This window comes from Pteropus vampyrus, unplaced genomic scaffold, assembly GCF_000151845.1.
Source record: "Pteropus vampyrus isolate Shadow unplaced genomic scaffold, Pvam_2.0 Scaffold10, whole genome shotgun sequence".
NCBI lineage: Eukaryota > Metazoa > Chordata > Mammalia > Chiroptera > Pteropodidae > Pteropus > Pteropus vampyrus.
In genome coordinates, this window is record NW_011888791.1 from 13,274,079 (window position 1) to 13,293,944 (window position 19,866).

The window sequence follows — 19,866 nt, forward strand, 5'->3', positions numbered from 1 at the left end:
ATTTTCTTATTCTAACCGCACTGAAAAGAGAGACTGTTGAGTAGCCATATCTCTTTCTTTTCATCTCAAGTCCTTACTGGTCAAGTGCTAGGCAAAGAGAATAGACAAAGGAACTTTAAGGTTCATAATAATGTTTGATATGCTTTGACAAATACGGCTCAGCAGAACATTTATTTTCTACAGCTTCTCCCTTAAAAATAATCCTTTGCTTTAAGTTATGCTTTGATTTTTGAAATCAATTGTATGTCAATTTATTTCCTACACTTAAAAAAAAAAATGGACAAAATGGGGAGTTTTGTTATATACATTTTGCCACAGTTTAAAAAAATAAATGTGTGAACAACTTGCTAATGGGAAAGTATTTCCCAGAAAAGCTCCTCTTAACTAATAGCTGTGGTGGAAATTTTGTTATCTACAGACAACTTATTTTTATTCTTGGAAATGAAAAGGTACTTAAAAGCAACAATGAGGAAGTAGACTGCATTTTATATTTATACAAATATGTTTCAAATCCATTAACGAAAAAAAAAAAAAAGACAAAACTTGAAATAAAGTTGAGGAAACACTTCTAAAATCATGTTAAAGATTTAAAAAATATAAAGAAAAAGATGAAAGAATCAGTCCAGCAGGTACAACATCTGGCAATTAGGAAGCCAGAAAGAGACATCAGAAAGAAAGAAAAAAAAGGAGGGGGCGAAACTATCAAATAATCCTAAGGAGCATTTTTCAGAGATGAAAGACAAGAAATCATCTATAGGTACTGAACACAATAAATGAAAGAAAATCCACTCTCAGACATCTCCCCATGAGATTTAAGAACATCAAGGTGAAAAATTTTTTTAAAATATCTTTCATGAGAAAAGTCTACAAAGAAAGACTGATTTGAATCATTCTGGAATCAGTTAATGGAAGCAGAAAAAAACAAAGAGTAATATCTTAAAAGTTTTGAAGAAATGAAGTTTTCGAAATTGAATTCTATATTTGGAAAACTTCTCTACCATCTATCCTTTGTTACTTGAACAGGGAATAAAGCAAGAAAGAAGACGTGGAATCCTAGAAACAGTGAAACCAATCCAGTAGAGCGGTGAAGAGAAATCCTGGGATGACAGCTGTGCAGCAGCCTAGAGAGCAATCAACAGGTCCAGGTTACAGCAGGAGAATGCACAGTGCTTGAGAAAAAGGGAACTATATAAAACAGAAAGTAAGAGTGACAAGATGGGAAAAGCTGAAATAATAAAGCACAAGATCCAAGAAAAAGAAAGGTAATTAGAAATTTCAGACAAGATGAGACAACTGTACAAGAAAGTCATGGCTCAAATAAGAAAGAAACACAAAATATGGTATGATTTCAAGTACTTGATGGAGAAAAAATTCCTTTTGTCTTGATCCAAAGAACATTCTTCTTTGGCACAGAAGCTGACCAACTCAATCCAAAGGAAAGGAACAATAAATCTTGAATACCACATGGCCAACATAGTCAATAATGTCGCTTCCTACATTCTTATTACAAATAGAAAAATTTGTAATCTTAACATCAACCTGTACATAAAGCAGTGAAGAATTTCATTGCTAATTCCACTGAAGACAGGTGGAGAAAAGAAGAGAAAATAAAATTCAAATTCTCTACCTTTATTCAACTTGTTGAATACTTTTTAGGACAGTTCCTTACATATCTACGTATTTGTTATTTCAACATTTTCCAGAGGTCTACATTTTGTCAGTGTTTACATGATACACATAATTATTTACTGTATAATCTAAGTGTATGTATGCCTTATTTGAGTATTCTGACAAGCGTTTGGAATTTCATTGCCAAAAATTTTTTCCATTTTAAATATTAATAATATCAATCACAGAACCCATTAACGGAGAGATTAAAGGAAAATGGAATAGAGCTATTGATTCTTAGAAATGACTTTGACATGGCTAAAATTTCAGCAACCTGTCTGATCAAGTACTGATGTATGGAATGTGAAAAATATTCCTCAGGTGACAGAAGGAAGAATGTGATCTTGCTGCCATCCCCTTCTTTGTTGGCGTAAACCAGCAGAAATGAACCAATATTCTTTGGGAATGTCTGCAGCGTCATATACGAGTTAAAAAATTCTGAAGAGTTATGTAAAGATACCTAAAGAACTTAAACTTGAAAACATAAAGGAACAGGTCTCTGATGGAATTTAAACAGTATTATTCACTAACAAATATTGATTTATGCAAAAACTATGAGTGATATTCATATACATGAAAAAAGTACTGATTTTGAAATTTGAGATACTGTTGTTCTTTCAGTATAATTAGCATTGTAAAGGAAGACTTTTAGTTCTCCAAGATTCCTTTAGGAAGTTTTTCTCCCCTTACTCTCTCTTCTTGATTTTAAAAGGCAACATCACAGAAAACAATATTAATTTCCTTGTAAAGATTTTAAGACTATTTAATACGTAAGGAATAAAATGAACTATTGAGGCTTTGAAAGCTGCTTATGATTTTGCTAATTGTTATTAACAAGTATTTATTGGCAAAACAAGCATGTAAGGAAAAAAGTCAATATGGTTTAGTCAAATGAAAAGAATATTCCTATATATCAGAACTCATTTATAATAACACCAATTAAAACAGATATAATTACCTGCAGTGACAGTGTGGGCATTTTATAAATAAATTACAATACTAGTACCTAGAAAGACCAGTTTTAAACTAAGCAGCATATATAGGACACCTTGATTCACATTCTTGTTTCAGAATATGTACTGCCTTCTGCAATGACACTTCTCCAGTCCTACATTAGTCCACCCTGGCTACTGGCTATTGCTGCTATTGTTATAGTAGAGATTTAAATATAATTTGCGAGTATTGAATAAAATTAGCAAGTATTGAAGAGTTATAAAGGACTATCGGAATCTAACTGGCTACGGCCGTGCCACCCTGAACAAGTCCGATCTTGTCTGATCTTCGAAGCTAAGCAGGGTTGGGCCTGGTTAGTAATTGGATGGGAGACCATCTAGGAATACCAGGTGCTATAGGCATTAAAAAAAAAAAAAAAGTAAAACAATAATAAAATTGAGGTTGTTGGGCTTCTTCAAAAAATAAATAAATAAATAAATAAATAATTGGCTTGCAAAAGAAAAAGAATCTAACTGAGGTTTTCTTTCTGGTGTAGTGATTGAAGTAATATGAAAACAGTTTTGAAGAGAGAGGCATTTTGTTTTCTGTTGGTCAGTCTTTTTTGTTTTGTTCTTAATTTAAGAGCATATCCACTTTGCAGCCATGTGATGTGGGAAGTAGTCTATAATACAGCTTTCATCTTCTCCCCCACATTCTCCCCCTCCTTCTCCTTCTTTTTCTAAATAAAAGTTTATTTGAGCCAAACTGAAGACATATGTTAGGGAGCAAGATCGCAAATGCTCCCTACAGCCTACTTCTTTAAGGACTGTTTTATAAAACCAGCCATCAGGAGTCCAGATCTTTGCTTCCAATCTTGCTCTTCTATATCAATGGTCAAATCATATCTTTTTAGTTCATCTATCAACATTAATCATTGTCTATCTACCAATAAATTGAAAAGACAGGTACCAATGTCCATTAACTTATGTGAACAAAATAAAGATGCATTATATTTATATCATTAAAAAAAGAACTCACTGGAATTAAATAGTAGGATAAATGAATATGTCATGTTGACTCTAGCTGCCAGTGGGAGTAAAATGCAAATCAGCAGCATCAACAAATAGTATTGAATTATCCACAGGCACATATCATTCTTCTGCCTCTTGTTACTCTATTTAACATGTTCTTATTCTTGCAGCTTCTAATATATACAAATGCAATGACACGAATAAATATCTGTAAAGCTATTAAGTATTTCAGTGTCAGGTGAGTGTCTCTGGAAGCTATGATTGGAAAGCTATCCAGATTGACACAGTGAAATGAGGGAACTAGAATCTGTCTAATTAGGTTATATCTTATTGAAGCTAAAACATAAAGTTCGTACAGCCTTCTAAAAGATAAGCATCTCTCCCTTGAGATCAGAATCAGAAACCCAGGAGAACTATTGCCTAATCATTTATTCATTATACAAATAATTATTTAGCACCTAGACAGTATATTAGGTGCTGGAATAAACATTCAAATGAGACAAAGTCTCTGTTAAAGTAATTTTTGTGAATAATGTGTGACTAGGGTTAATGTTCATTTTTTATATATAGTTATCGAGTTGTTCTATCACTATTTGTTGAGTAGACTGTCCTTTTCCCCATGAATTGACTTGTCTTCATTGTTGAAAATAAAAAGACCATCTATTTGTGGGACTCTATTTTATTCAAATGATACATGCGGTACTTTTATTCTTTCACCAGTACGAGTGTCTTGATATCAGTGACTTTACAGACCATATCTTGAAATCAGGCAGTATAATTCCTGCAATAGTTTCTTTTATAAAATTCCTTTGGTGATTCTAAATGAACTGCATTTCCATATAAATTTTAGAATTAGCTTGTCAGTATCTATAACAGTGACATAATATCTATTAGGATAATGTTAAATCTACAGATGAATTTGAAGAGAATAAATATCCTTGCAATATTTAAGACTTAGAAAAGCCTTACCATTTATGAACACTGTGCATTTCTCCATTTACTTAGGTCTTCCATAATTACTTTCAGCAACTTTTTATAGTTTTCAAGGGACAGTGTTAAATTCATCCTTAAATTTTCCTGATTTTGGGATTGATCACAAAAGAAACTAAAAATTTAAATTTAATTTTCCAATTGTTCATTGCTCATAGATAAAAATACAATTGATTTTTGTATATTGACCTGAACTCACTTATTCAAGTAGAAGATTCCTTGGGATTTTTTATGTACACAATCATTTCGTTTGCAAATATAGGCATCTTTATTTTCAATTTCCAGTGATCGTGACTTCCTATAGGAAGCTGAATTGAAGTGGTGAGTGGACATCCTGGCCTTATTCTTGATCTTACATAGAAAGCATTGAGTCTTTATCATTAAATGTTAGCTGTAAGTTTTTCCCTAGATGTTATTTATCAGTAAGATTGGGCAACTGAATGGGTTTTGAACTTCATCACATGCTTTTTCTTTATCCATTGAGATGATTAACTGTTTTTCCTCTTTTATGCTGTTAACATGGTGAATTACATGATAGGGACATGTACAGCTCATCTAATTGGCTTTTATATATATTCAAAATTTAAAAATTCATTTAAGTTTTTAAAATATTTTAGATTTTTATGTTAATACAGAATATATATTTTTTGAGTATAAATTTTATTTTTGATGTTTTTAAGAAAATGTTCCAGATTTCCAAAGCTCTGTATCCCTAGGGAATACAGAATCAAAATTAAATGCATGTTAGCATTGAAATTCCTATAACTTTCTCTCAAATCTATAATGCAACACAACATGCTCATTACAATTTCTTACAATTACTACTGTTCTTCTAAACTAGAATGCCCTGCTTCCACCTCCTCTCTTTTGATCAGAACCTATTTGTTCATACCTCAATTCCCAATCATTCCATGAAGCTTTGTCTATTTCAGTCTATAATCATTTTTCCACCTTGGTGACTTTCCATGGTCAAATTTTTTTATTTACATGCTCATTTTGAGTATATTTTTTTCTTTCTACTTAATTATAATTTATTCTAGGGTAACAACTAAACCTTATCCTGTTATTCTTTTTTCCATAGGAGACTACATAATCTATAGTAAATAGTACACTTTACTAAATTCATACATAACTGAAAATGGCTATTTGGTTAATGATTACTTCTAAATATGGTTAATGTTATATTAGTGATTGTACTAGAGTACTGATGAAACAATATCAGTGCCACAACATACAAATAAAAAGAAATAATTGTGTGGATAAAATTATTTTCAGGCATAGTACTTACCTTTTGTAGTCTGACATATGATACAATAATGCTAAAGCTTAAAGGTTCTAAAATAATTCAGAGGTAGTCTATTTATAAATCCAGACATTGTGGTTGTAATTTGTATAGTTTGGTTGAACATAGACAAAGACTGTTAAACTCCAAAGCAGGTCAGATTCTTTTATCATTTTAACATGCCTTTAACTTGGACTCAGAGGTGTGTTTTCTGTGATAAATACATCAAGCATATCTAAATCAGGAAGTAATGCTGAAGTACCAGTTTTGCCACAGAAGTAATTCTGAGAGAGGTGGGGTTGAGGGAAGCTGACTAGTAGATATAGAGTAAAAGGTCCAAGTATCAGATGGTTTAGGTAATATTTATATTTCTGTTACTGGCCCTGATGTGACCTAGGGCAAGTAAGTTCATAGCTGTGTGTTTCAGTTTCCTCATCTGTTAAAAGGAATAATATCTCACAAAGATGTTGAAGGGATTAAAGAAGATAAGGTATACACTAAAATACAAGATACAAGATAGAATTAGAAACATAGCTTTAAAATTACATCATTATTTTCTGAGGTAGATTTTTTAATAGAAAACATTGTGAGAAATGGTATATTTTGAATTTGTACTCTATAAAAATATGTTTTTAAAAAGGTAGAAGAAAAATGAAAAATTATTAATGTTCTAATACTCAGATTTCTGAACATTAAAATGTTCCTGGAATAAACAACTCCTGAAAATGAAATGTTAATCAAAAAGGGCCAAATGGAAGTTCCAAGTACATCATTTTGACTAAATATTTTTTCAAGGAGTCTTATAAGAAGAAAAATATAAACCCTCTAATTCCAGCGAAAACTTGTTCCCAATGAAAAATCAAATGATTCCATACTGCAGTCAGCATATTGTATTTTGAGCCAAAAATACTAAAAAAATTTGAACTATATTACAGAATCTCAAAAAAAAAAGTGAATGACAACTCAATATAAACTCAGCATGGGGATTATAACAATGGTTCACATTTATTAAACACCTAAGTCTGTACCTAAGTATTGTACAAAGCATTTGACATGCATTATTTCATTTAATTTTTTTTCTCAAAAATAATATGAGGCAGGTATTATTACAATTCCAATTTTACAGATCAGAAAATTGAGGCTGAGAGAGGTTAATAATCTGTCAAAGTTGACCTCAGCTAGGAAGTCGGAATCTATACTTCTGTCTTACTGCACTGTTAGCTCTAAATTAAAACACTGTATCATACCAAAACAATGAATGCAAAATAAAAATTTCACAAATGAAAAAGTAAACAAAGATCAGATTTAGAAATAAATGAAGTTTTCCTTATGCAAATTATAATTTGTTTAATTTTATGTCCTTTTAATCATATTACTAATTATAAACCAAAAAGAAATAACTTAAAAATCAAGTCAGGACACAGAAGACTAATGCTTAACTCTGGTATCACCTTAGTTTTCAGGTTAGAGTAAAGTAAGTAGATAAATGATTATCTCAATTCTGAATCAAGTACAACAAAACAAACAGAAACCAAACCAAACAGAAACAGAAAACATATGCAGCTTAATAACGAGCCAACAGTGTGTCAAACTTTCTAGAAAAAAAATTTCAATTCTCACATTTTTTTCATATAATTAATGTTTTAGAAAATTTTCATTTTTTTTTTTTTTTACAGTTTAGAATAGCTAACTAAGCTTGATAGGACAACTAAACTTTTCATGCATTAAAGTGAATTAAAATATTTATCATATCAATAATGTTCGATAAAACTAAACTAACAAAAATTTTTAGGCTTTTGAATTTCTTGACTGTTTCGTATAGTAACTAAATATTGTTTATTTCTGATCTAAACAGAACCAGTTATTTGGAGAAATAGTTGGAACTATTTTAGTAGAATATTGATAGTCATAAACCCCTTATAAGCCCAAAGGGAACCAGATATACTGAACGACATTTAAAACTTAACAACTAAATAGAATAGTAAATGAAACCCTAATATAACTCAGAAGTTTCATAAATATCTTGAGTTTGGAATAGTAAGAGGAACAAAATATTTTTATGTTCACCTAAGTTTATAAAACAAATTTTTGCTTGGAATTATGGAAAGAACATTTAATTATGCATATTTTGACTTTTGCAAACTTTTGGAAAACTAATTTAAACTTCAGAGAACAACTACTTCATGATTTAAAGAGTGAAAACCTCGGCTACTTAATATATAATTGAGACGGGAATATTTACACATTTAAATGCCTAACTGCAGGTAAACATTTGTCCTTTTGGAAGCGGCCCAGATGGAAGGGCCCCATGGCAAAATGACAATGTTAAGTCCCGGATATCTGTCTGTACTGCCAGTGCCACCCAGTCTTAAAAGTACTGCTAGATCATCATCCTCATCCTCAGTCAATATTTACTAAGCTCTTTATGACAGCAGTGGCATTAGAAAGTTTATAGAAATTAAGAGTAGCTCAAAGATCTGTGTTTCTATCTTGTCTATACGTTAACATTGTTATTTATTGTTTTTTTTTGCAATTAAAAAATCAGAATTTTTATGAATAAAGGTCTTCAATTGGCGATTATTTCCATTTGTTAAATATTTTAAACTAGTTTAGGTTAAATAAACTTCTAATACATTTAATAATGTATATGTGTTATGTATAGAAAGGAAAGAGAAGACATTTATAATTCAAATATGCTAAATAATCTAATTGTACTGAGTAAAGTCTCTTGAAATATGAAGGAATTCTCTCCTTTCATTATCGTTTCTGGCCATAGTTAACATTCAGAGGATTGAATTTTTTAAAAAGGCACCCTTCTCCCCACTAACCCATCATGGACCCGCATTTCTACCAAGTGGCAGAAGAATGTTAAGGTTAATAACTTCTTTTAAAGTTGGTAATATTCTTCTTAATATTTTATTTTTTAGAAGTACCTGAACTTCTGAAATATAAAGTACTTTAAAAGATAGTTAAAAATATTTGGCAAACTTAAAACCTAAGTAAGGTTATCATTTATAGGTATCTAATTCATAATGTAGGTGACTCTACTTTGGATTGTCATTCCCTTATATATCTCATCTTTTTGTAAAGAACAACACTAATAAAATCCATTAAAGAAAATGAACTTCATTGTCATATACACATATTTGTCATTTATATATACACATACACATATATGTAGGCATTACAAATCTATTTTTCATAGATGCTTATTTATTTCCAGGCATCAAATTTAATTTGTGCAGGTAATTATGAATAAAAGTCTATTTTAAAAATTACACTCATTTTTATATAAAAGTAATGCATAAAAATTTCAAACACTTTATTAAGGTATGAAAAGCAAGTTAAAATTTCCTCTCCTCTTATCACACATATAATAACTCTAACTACTACAGTCAGTCCCACTTCTCAGAAAACCGGCTGTTAAATTTCTGATGTATCACAATGTTTAGGCATATATTCATACATACAAAGCTTTTATTGCCCATTAGAGGTGCGCCAAGCACTGATTCAGGTATAAGATGCAGTGGTAAACAAACAAATTCCTTGTCCCTGCAGAATTTAATTTCTAGAGGACAATCCACGATTATAGTATAGTGTCATATAGGCATGTCTATTAAGAAAAATAAAGGAGGTTAACTAAAATAGAGTGATGCAGTGAAGGAGTAGGCTATAGTGTAGTCAGGGTCATTTAAGCAAAAAGTTGAACAAAGTGAAGGAGCAGACTTGTGTTTTGGGGAGAGGGCATCACTCCAAGCAGAGAAAAAAGAGGTCAAGGCCCTGAGATGGGAACATTCTTAGAATGTTTGAGATAATAAGGGAGCTATAGAGGCTGGAGTGAACCAAGAGTAGAAACATATTAAGAAGTGAGGTTAGCAAGGTAGCCAGGGCCAAGGCATATGCTATATGTACTAGTATTCTTTTATACATAAATAAGGTTACGACATACATCTGGGGTCACAAAATAAATGGCTATATGACAGAGGCCCGTGATTTTAAATACGTGAAGTACGCAGGATGGGAAATGTGGTGAAATGGAGAGTGCATGCCCCTTTTAGAGTAAGGAGCTTCTACTTAGCTCCAGTTTTTTAGCTTCGACAAATTGAATTGTTAAAATGCACAGGTCTGATGGTTAATTTTATATGTCAAATCATTTAGGACATGGCACCTGTTCAAACACCAGTCTAGATGTTGCCGTAAAGGTATTCTTTAGATATAATTAATATTTACATCAGTAGACTTTGAGAAAAGCAGATTACTATATGCATGGGCCTCAGCCAATTGATTGGAGGCTTTAAGAGAAAGACTGAGACTCTTCCAAGAAAGAAGGAATTCTGCATCTTGGGACTCATGTTTACAACATTAATTCTTTCCTGGTTCTCCAGCCAGCTGGCTTGCCCTGCAGATTTTGAACTTGTTAGCCCCCACAACTGCATGAGCAAATTCCTTAAAATAAATCTCTTCCCCTGCATAAAACAGTCTATTGCTTCTGCGTCTCTGAAGAACCCTGACTAATACACATGCCATGCCATTATCCTGAGGGACCCACATTGGCAGATATTCATTTTAATTTTGACAGTTTAACTTAATATTTTTAAACTATGTGCTAACCAAACAAAATACCCATCAGTAAGACTCTAATTTATTTCTTTCACCGTAAGAAACAATACTGCAATGAACACAAGATAACGATATTATTTCCTAAATTTTTTTTAATTCTGAATTTCAAGAAAGGTAAAATTCAAACAAATGTTTCTGATAATGGTTTTCAAATGTGAACAATGTTGGCATAGAAAAAATAAACTTTGCTGGCAGATGATACACTTACTTTATTATATGGAGACCTCATTTTGCCCCATACCTTTGCGAATAACTGAGATGATGGACTAGGTCCATGTAAACTCCAATCATTTCATTCAACACTGGGCTCTTATTATATGTACTGCGCAGACTACCATTCTGCTGAAGAATCTTTTAATATGAAGAAACTTTCAATTTAGTGTTAAACTTGATCATTTATTCGTTTGGCAAATATTTACTGAAGCCCTGCTATATAGAGAGAATAGAAGCTTTGACATGAGAATTAAGAGAAATATTCATGCAACTATTACATACGTAAGCATGCTTTATATATATTATGAGAGAGTTACTGTGAATAACTATGATGGTTTTAGGTAGAATGAGATCACTTCTGATAGAGAAGATCAGAAAAAGATTAATGGAGTAGCTGGTATTTAAATTGTGTTTTGAAGGTTCATTAAGAATCTGATAGGCAAAGACGGAGTATTTCAGGAGGAATCAGTGAGGTAGTGTACTGGCACCAGTGACACACATATGAATAAAACCGGAAGGTAAAAAGATAATTGATGAAACATTAAATCAGAAAGAGAGCTGGAAGCAATATGAAGGGTTCATGAATATTTGGTTTGCTTAGAATTTATTTTATAGGTAAGGTGGTATTATTAAATACTGTTGATGGCTGAATGAGGTTCAAAACAATGTCTCAGGAATCTTAAGAGGAGTAAGGAATGGAGACAAGTAGATGAAGTATCAAGAAAGGCCTGGGCATGAAATTATACAAGTCTGGTCTAAGGTAGGAACTTTGAAAAATAAGAAGGCAAAAGTAACAGACATTGCAAGAAAAAAAAAACCTAGAAAAATTTGGTCAATGGTTAAATTTGTGAAAAAGACCGTACCAGTGATTACCTATGTAGAAGGGAACTGGCACCCGTGGAACTATAATACTGGTAATTCTTAGAGCCAAGATCAAGGGAAACACTTTACTTTTTACCTAACAACATATAAAATTAAATTTTCTTAAGCTGATAAAAATAATGTTAGTAGACAGCAAACCCCAGGACCTACATTTAGCCAGCCCATTCTAACGCTAGATCTTTTGCTAACCACAATGATTAAATCGCAAAACATTTTATTAAATGCTCTTAAAAGAAAAGGCTGGGTCATTTTATAGAATAATGGAGAATAGTTGAGATCTTTACATATTGAATATTAGTCTTATTCTTGTAACTTACTGTTAGAATAAGGCACAGAAAATAGTGAAATCGAATAATGCAAAAAATGTCCTTCTGGATACAAAGTCATAGAAGATATAAAATATTTGAGTAGATATAGCCTTTTTACTAATTTAACTGTTGTCTTATATCTCAATAAGTAAAACTTTTAAAGTGACTTTATCAATAATACCATGAATATATTTCTTTTGTACAGTGCTTTACAATTTTCATAAACATTCAAATATATCATTTCATTGACTTTTATAATAAGCAGGTCAGATATTATCTCTGTTTATAGGTAAAGACATTGACATTCAGAAATTAAGTAACTTATTAAATGTCACAATTATTAAATCTACTTATTAAATCTACAAACTGAGAGGCGAAAGGAAAATATCTTCAATAATTATATTTCAAAACACTGTACACATAAAATATGAAGACTTTGAGGTTTTTGTTTTTAAACATCATTTTAATTCTTTTTTTGCATTTCATAGCCACCAATAAATATACGTTGGTGACTTGAATGGTAAAGATGAAGCCAACTGTACATTAGAAAGGCCTTCATAATAGTCATAACTTAATGGTACAAGAACAGTTCTTGATTCTAAAGATCACCAAAAAAAAAATTAATCTACCTCATATGAAAGGGTGACAAATTTCACACAATGTCAGAATTAGAAAAAGCCCCTAGTGTCAAAGTTAAAGAACTGAAGCCTAGAAAGCTTGGAGCTTGCCTATGTTCTTTTGTTCTCTTTACTATGGCTTTAGCAGTATGGTACCATAACCCAGCTCCATGGATAGAGGTAAATTCCTACAGTAAATACAGATGTGACAAAATTTTTATGTCATTGGAGAGTCCAATTAGGACAGATGATTAGAATACAGAACTAATGAGGTCAGGATCCAGGATCCAATACTTCCAAATGAGGTATTTGTGTTGAGAAAAATGTTGCTTTATGGTTGGAGTTTGCATGCTATAATCACTGATGACTGTCTTATCAATGTGTATTTCTGACTGAGAGAACTTATGGTTCAATGAAAAACTATTACCACCATAAAATAAACAACCAGATCTTAGTGAAAATAATATTTCTGATTGCTAAGTATATATAAGTCAGAGACACATACTAAATAAAATTTATTAAAAAATGTAGAGAAAAATGAAGAATTTCACTCTTCTTTTGAGTATATTTTACATGGTCTCTATCTTTATGGCTTCTATACTTTGAAATGTATATTATGAACTCAGGAAGTAGGGTTCATGTTTAGTCCAGTTTTCACTATGTCAAACACAAAACTATTCTATTTAATTATTAAAAAATACTAGTATAATCATAGGAAACTTACTATCTTAAAATATGAACCATTCTATTCAATATTTTTGGCCTAAAATGTGAAATTTACTGTGTTGTGAAAGGCATTACAACTTCCGAAAGAGAATCACACATAGTACAATAAAAATTTAAAATATAAACTGCTGTTATAAGTATATTAAATCCTAGTCTATTGGCACAAAACAACAGGATCTAATGCTTATATATACATTTGAATTTACGCTCTTTAAGCAAAAGAAAATATAAGGAAACACTATAAAATCAGCCAACATTGAAACTTAGGCATTCTCTTGATTAGAAAAGAGTTTGTTATTATGCCTCCTGAACTTAGGAATGCAGCACTACAAGTTTACAACAACAGGAAAAAAAAATCATTACTGAATATGAATCCAATGCTTATAAGTTTAAGACTCTTCCCTGATGAAACTGTTTATATTTAGACTAATGAAGCTATTGCAAATGAATTCAGAATCTGCACAGCAACAAGGAGGTACTAATACTTTACTAATAGCACTTCTGCAATAAGTGAAATTTATTTTAAATCTTCATATTGTTATTCTTCTTTTGCATGCTATCCCTTCTGCTTAATGTGAAAGAGCTGTCAGTTATAATGGCAAGTTTAGTATTCTAGCCCTACCCATGCACCTCACTTGCCCTTTTCCAAGAAGGAAACAAAAGATCAACATTTCCTTTTCTTAGTACTCAGTTTTCTAAAACTCAGAAAAGAGAAATTCAGAAAAATATACTTCCATATTCCTTATTTCCATACAGGGAAATGGAAAGCTTATAATAACAGTAGTGTTTAGCATAACCCAGCAAAAGAAAATATTTTTTTGGGGGAAAAAAAGTTCTAAAGGGTAGAATTAAAGGCAAGGTAAAATGAAAGTCATCAGCATATCTTAGTCTGACACTAAAACTAAACATTTTCCTGTGCTTTGGCTGTTGGTGAGTTGAGAGCTAGGTTTATTTCTGATATTTATTCTTTTGCTGTTTCATGGTACGTATGCAAACTGTACACTGACTCGCTCCTGGCTCCATCTTACTGTCCCATTCCTATATTTTTCTTGGCTTATTTTTTTCTTAATTGGTAAATAGCTTCTTTTGGCACCATATATGTGTGCGTGCGTACGTGCGTGCGTGTGTGTGTGTGTGTGTGTGTGTGTGTGTGTGTGTGTACATTTGTATATTTGTATCGAAGTATAAAACTGATTTGAATAACAAAGTTTATTTTTCCTTAAACTTTGCTAAACAAAATCAATTATGAGTTTTTTATACAGACACACACATACACAATTACAGAATTAGTCTTGGTTTTCTTCACATAAAAATGAAACTTTTCCCTTATCTTTTGTAACATAGGAAACTTTAAAGAAAAACCTGATAGGTATATGAATTAGTTGTTTCATGTACTGATTCATAACTACCAGCTATTCACTTGTGTAAGAAATATTATTTACTTTCATTTAAATCAATTTAAATTAAAATGTGAGCTTCCAGGAAATTTAAGTTTTGTTGTTTTTAGTAATTGCCTCTCCCTTCCTGGAGTTTTATAACCTAGGGATCTACCATTATTCCATTTAAAAAAACATTTCTGTACATCCTCACAGAATATTCTCTGTTCCTTTTAAAAAACTGTGGTAAAACAACATAATATAAAACTTACCATTTTAACCATTTTTAAGTGTACAACTCAGTGACATGAAGTACATTCACAACATTGCAGAACCATCACCACTATCCATTTTCAGAACTTTATCACCATTCCAAGCAGAAACTCTATACCCATTAAACAATAACTCCTCAGTCTCTCCTTCCCCCAGCTCTTGGCAACTCCCAATTTTCCCCTTCACCCAGTACCCGGTAATCTCTATTCTACTTTCTGTCTATAAATTTGCCTGTTTTAAGAACCTCATAGAAGTGAAATCATATATTTGTCGTTCCTGTCTGGCTTGTTTCAATCAACATTTTTTTTTTTTTAAATGGTCACCCATGTTATAACATGTATCAGAATTTCATTCCTTTTTGCGGATGAATAATATTCTATTATAGGTCTATAACATATTTTGTTTATTTATTTATTTGTTAATGGACACTTGGGTTGTTTCCACCTTTTGGCTAATATGAACAATCCTATTATGAACATGTACTGGTGTACAAGTATCTGTTTGAGTCCTTGCTTTCAATTATTTTGGGGTGTATACCTAAGTTTGGAATTGCTGGGTCATATGAGAATTCTATGTTTAACTTTTTGAGGAACCACCAAACTGTTTCCCACAGCATGTGCATCATTTTACATTCCCATCAACGACGTAAAAAAGTTCACTGTACATTTATTTTGACAGAAATGTAAATCTCTCTGAAGGATACATCTTTCCTATTTTTCTTGAAAGGACAGCCCACATTTTTCTATGCATCACAGGATGTCCAGGTTTCTTCTTTTGATACATCTAGCTATACATCACTATTTCAACACATAGCTTTTATTTATCTACTGTTAGGTCATTTTCTATTATTACACTGAGTACTGCAACATATGCCAATATTTTCAGAGACAATATCCAAATGGGTATTCACTACTTAAGTTTCACAGATCTTTGACTTCATAGCTAGTGACCTTCACCTCTTAACTTTAACCACCCACTTTTAAGAAAAAGCATTAAACATTGTCATTGCTCAGATCGAGTGCTTCACCTCTCAGATCTTAAGTAGCAATATTCCACTTTGTGACTACAATTTCTAATACTTCGAGCTCTTAAATTTTCTTACACCCTCTACATTTACTCTATAATATTCTCAAGATTTATGATTTCCTGATTCCTCCTTTTTCTCTCAGTACACATGTCCTTTCTAATGTACCCTTAACCACTCTCCTTGCCACAATTTTAAACCTGTAAATTTATAATCCTGAATCATTTTGATCCTTTCCCTTTCGCATTGCTATACAAGGACAGTTGAAAGTGTTAACTCACATAGCTGTACAAACTAGAACTCATACGAGTTTATGGCGTCCATTCTCAGATGAGACTTCAGGATTGACTTTGTTCTTCCTGTCTTTATTCAGTTCTCTCTCCAACTCCCCTTCAGCAGCTACTCTGTATTTCTTTCAAAACCTCCTGCCTTCTCACTTCAGAAGCCCACACTGGCCCTTACTTTACAGAAAAAAAAAAGAAAGAAATATTTACATTCATAGCTATTCTCATCTCCTTCACACCTGTCTATAAGTACAAGGTGATGATGTTCCTGTTTAATGCAAACTCTTCTGCAGATTCTAAATTCTATCTCAACCTATTTCTTTAGGAATCCTGTTCCATAACAGTTCATTCTATTGGCTATCGGCTCCTTCAAATGAGTCATAAATATGCTCAAGTATCTGCCATTTCTTTTTAAAAAAAAAAAATTCTAAATCTACCTTCCTTTATTCTCAACTGTCATTAACACCCTTCTTATTCAAGTTTCTTGAAGGACCGCTCTATTGTCCAATTGTTATGCTTCTTTATACCTCTAATCAAGTCACAGAAAACTGGCTTCTATATCTAATACTCTATTAAAAATACTGTTGTGGAGGTCATTAATGACTGCCTAATTTCAAACAAAAAGGATACTCTCTGTCCTTATCGTACTTAACCATTTAGCAACATTTGACTTATTTTTTTGAAATCTCCTTCTTTGGCTTCAGTGATATCATAGTTTTTGATATACTTCTACCTACCTCACTGACTTTTGTTGTAAAAAGAAATTTATCTTAACATAGGTTGAGCACTAACAAGCTTAAAAGAACTCTATAAGGTAGGTAGTATAATTCCTATTTCAAGAAAAGGAAATGGTCACAGAAGGCAGGGCTGTCTAACTACAAATCCTCATAGCTTTGTCACACTACTAGCAACTTTTTTTTAAAGCAGCAATGAGAAGGGTACTTGTGAAAGATATCTTTGAATCAATAATTGTTAATTCTTTATTTGGAAAAGATCATTTAACTGCGAAATTCGTGTAGATTTAAAAGTCCTTCAAAAAGAGCAGTTAAAGCTTTATAATTTTCAAAACCTTTCAAAAATCTTCTGCAACTTAGAAAAGCAAAGGAACGTCATGAATTAGCATCAAGATTTCTTTTTCAAAAAGTAATGTCCGTTCATGCAAGGTTATCATATGCCTCTTAGAATTCCTGGACACTGTCACTTTGTTGCCAGAGTAACTGCTGTCCTATCTAACAAGGATGGCAGGAGAAGATTCCATAATATTTCTCCTAACTAGGGGATAAAGCTACTATGTACCACACTGCAACATCTAAAGTCTGGGCACAAATCACACACTATTTGGAAGTTTTAATTAATGGTTTAATATATGCCTCTATTAGTCTACCAAGAAGAGACCCTAATTTAATGCAGCTAACTGAAATGTGCATGCAGAGAAGTGGCCCTCAAACTTGGCTGCACATGGGAATTTTTAGGGAGCTTTAAAACACACTGTTAGCCAAGTGCTACCCCAAGAGACTCTGATGTCATTGGTCTGGTACGGGATGAGGATCAGAGTTTTAGAGGGTCTTCAGGTGATTTTAATGCACAGCTATAGTTGAGAAACCACTGCTGTACAATATAGAGTTAAAAAAAAAAAGGTGGGTGGATAGGATGTCTTCATGTACGATTAGGGTTCTGCTTACCTACATGGCCACATATAGACACTGATTCTAACTGCAAACAAATGAGTCCCCACAGACAATCATCAACCAAACATACTTGGTATCATAACTGCATTAGTTTCCTAGGGTTGCTGTAACAAAGTACCACAAACGTGAGGCAAGGGGGGAGGCTTAAAATAACAGAAATTACAGTTCTGAAAGCTAAAAATTCCAAATCAAGATGTCTGCTGGGCTATGCTTTTTTTCTTTTGATGCCTGTATGGGAGAATTCTCCCATGCCTCTTCTAGCTTTTGGTGTTCGCTGCCAATCCTTGGCATTTCTTGGCTTGTAGATGGATCACTCCAGGGACAAGGTTGTCTTCTCCCTGTGTCATTACAGTCTTCCCTCTATGCATATGTCTCTGTGTCCAAATTTCCACTTTATAAGAACATCAGTCATATTGGGTTAGAGTGCCAGGCTAATGACTTTGTTTGATTACCTCTGTAAAGGCTGTATTTACAAATAAAGACAAGGTCTTAGGTACTAGGGGTTAGGACTTCAACATATCTTTCTTGAGGGACACAACTCAACCCAGAAAAATAACCAACTATTGTATATGTCAGTAAAAGTGCTCCAAAGCAGGGGTTCTTAATTTGGGGATGGGAAAAAATGCCATCTCTATTTTTCACTAACTCTCATGTAAATACAGCATTTCCTACAATTATGAACATAGGCAACAAACTACAATAGTTTTAGTGATTCTTGAGAGTTTGCACCCATAGAAACCACTGCTATTTTCATGTCACATTTCTGTGTTTACAGTTATCCCCCAAATACCATTGACGGCCATTATTACTTTGAAATCACAGCTGTTAATAGACTTACTGTTAGACCTAGTTATTTAAAAATGTATTAATAATGACACATGTATATACTACTATATTATGAGAAAACACTTTGATCATTCTATTTCAGTAAAACTGATTTGACTTATTGCATTTTATGCACTTAACATTATTCTGAAAAGAAGGCCAAATTTTAAAAAAATCTTTCAATAACCTATAGCTCCAGTAAGTTATCAAAGAATATATAAGGTATTGTACATAATTCTCAAACCATTCTTTAAAGAACCATGACCTGCTGTGAGAATATGTATTTCATATATAGTCCAATACACAATCTTACCTTTCTCACATACGACGAAACTGAAACAGAAGTATTGCCAAACAGTATTTACCCTTACACTACAGGAGATGCACTCTGACATTTTCTATTCTATTTCTTTTCATTAAAAATGCCAGTGTGACCTACTGAATTAATTTCACAACTACTCTTGTAGCATAAATTAGATAAACCTTAAAAATTCTTTAGTGGCATTCCTTTAGAAACTTCTCATATTATAATAAGTGAAAGGCTGTTATTACTGATATTCGTGTACTATTTTAAAAATACATGTCATCACGTTAGAGGTGGCATTTATATGAGAAAATAGTTCAAGAGTTAACTAGGCTCCATTTAGACAACTGGTTATGAGTTAAGTAAATTTTAAAAATCTCGTGGGAGTCTAAACTTAAACTTTACCAAATGCAGTAAGGAGAAGAGGTAATATAATAAGCATTTATGTCTGAATCATTTTAAAATTACAAAAATGTTTTAAGTGCATAATGCTTAATTTCATTGAGGTATTTCCTCACTCACCACTGTAAAATTGGGTAGAAGCATTTTCCAAACCAACATTTATTTATGGTCAGGCTAAAAAGAATTTTACCTGTAGTAAACTCGAAGTGTCTGAATTTCTTCTTCCAGTTTTTTGTACTGTTGAACAGCTGTTTCTCTGGCTTGTTGCATAGCTAACAACTTTGCCTGCAAGTAATCAATATTTTAAGAAATTTAATATTAGCTTGATATGTTAAAGTATAGTACTATAGTATGAGTAAGAGTCTTAAATTTCTGGTAGTTTTAAATCTATCAGTATTTTTAGTGTTTCATAATTTCCCA

General features: G+C 32.2%; 1 protein-coding gene and 1 pseudogene across 11 annotated transcripts in view; one reads left to right on the forward strand and one right to left on the reverse strand.

The window, feature by feature from the left end:
- Positions 1–19,866, reverse strand: part of MIPOL1 (mirror-image polydactyly 1) — a 263,509-nt gene that overhangs the window by 92,565 nt on the left and 151,078 nt on the right. For all 11 annotated transcript variants that reach the window (XM_023522262.1, XM_023522270.1, XM_011376476.2 and 8 more), the window contains one exon: positions 19,637–19,731. In XM_023522262.1, coding sequence (XP_023378030.1) covers positions 19,637–19,731 — 95 coding nt within the window. The remainder of the gene's footprint in view (positions 1–19,636; positions 19,732–19,866) is intronic.
- LOC111731001 lies at positions 2,905–3,023 on the forward strand (annotated as a pseudogene).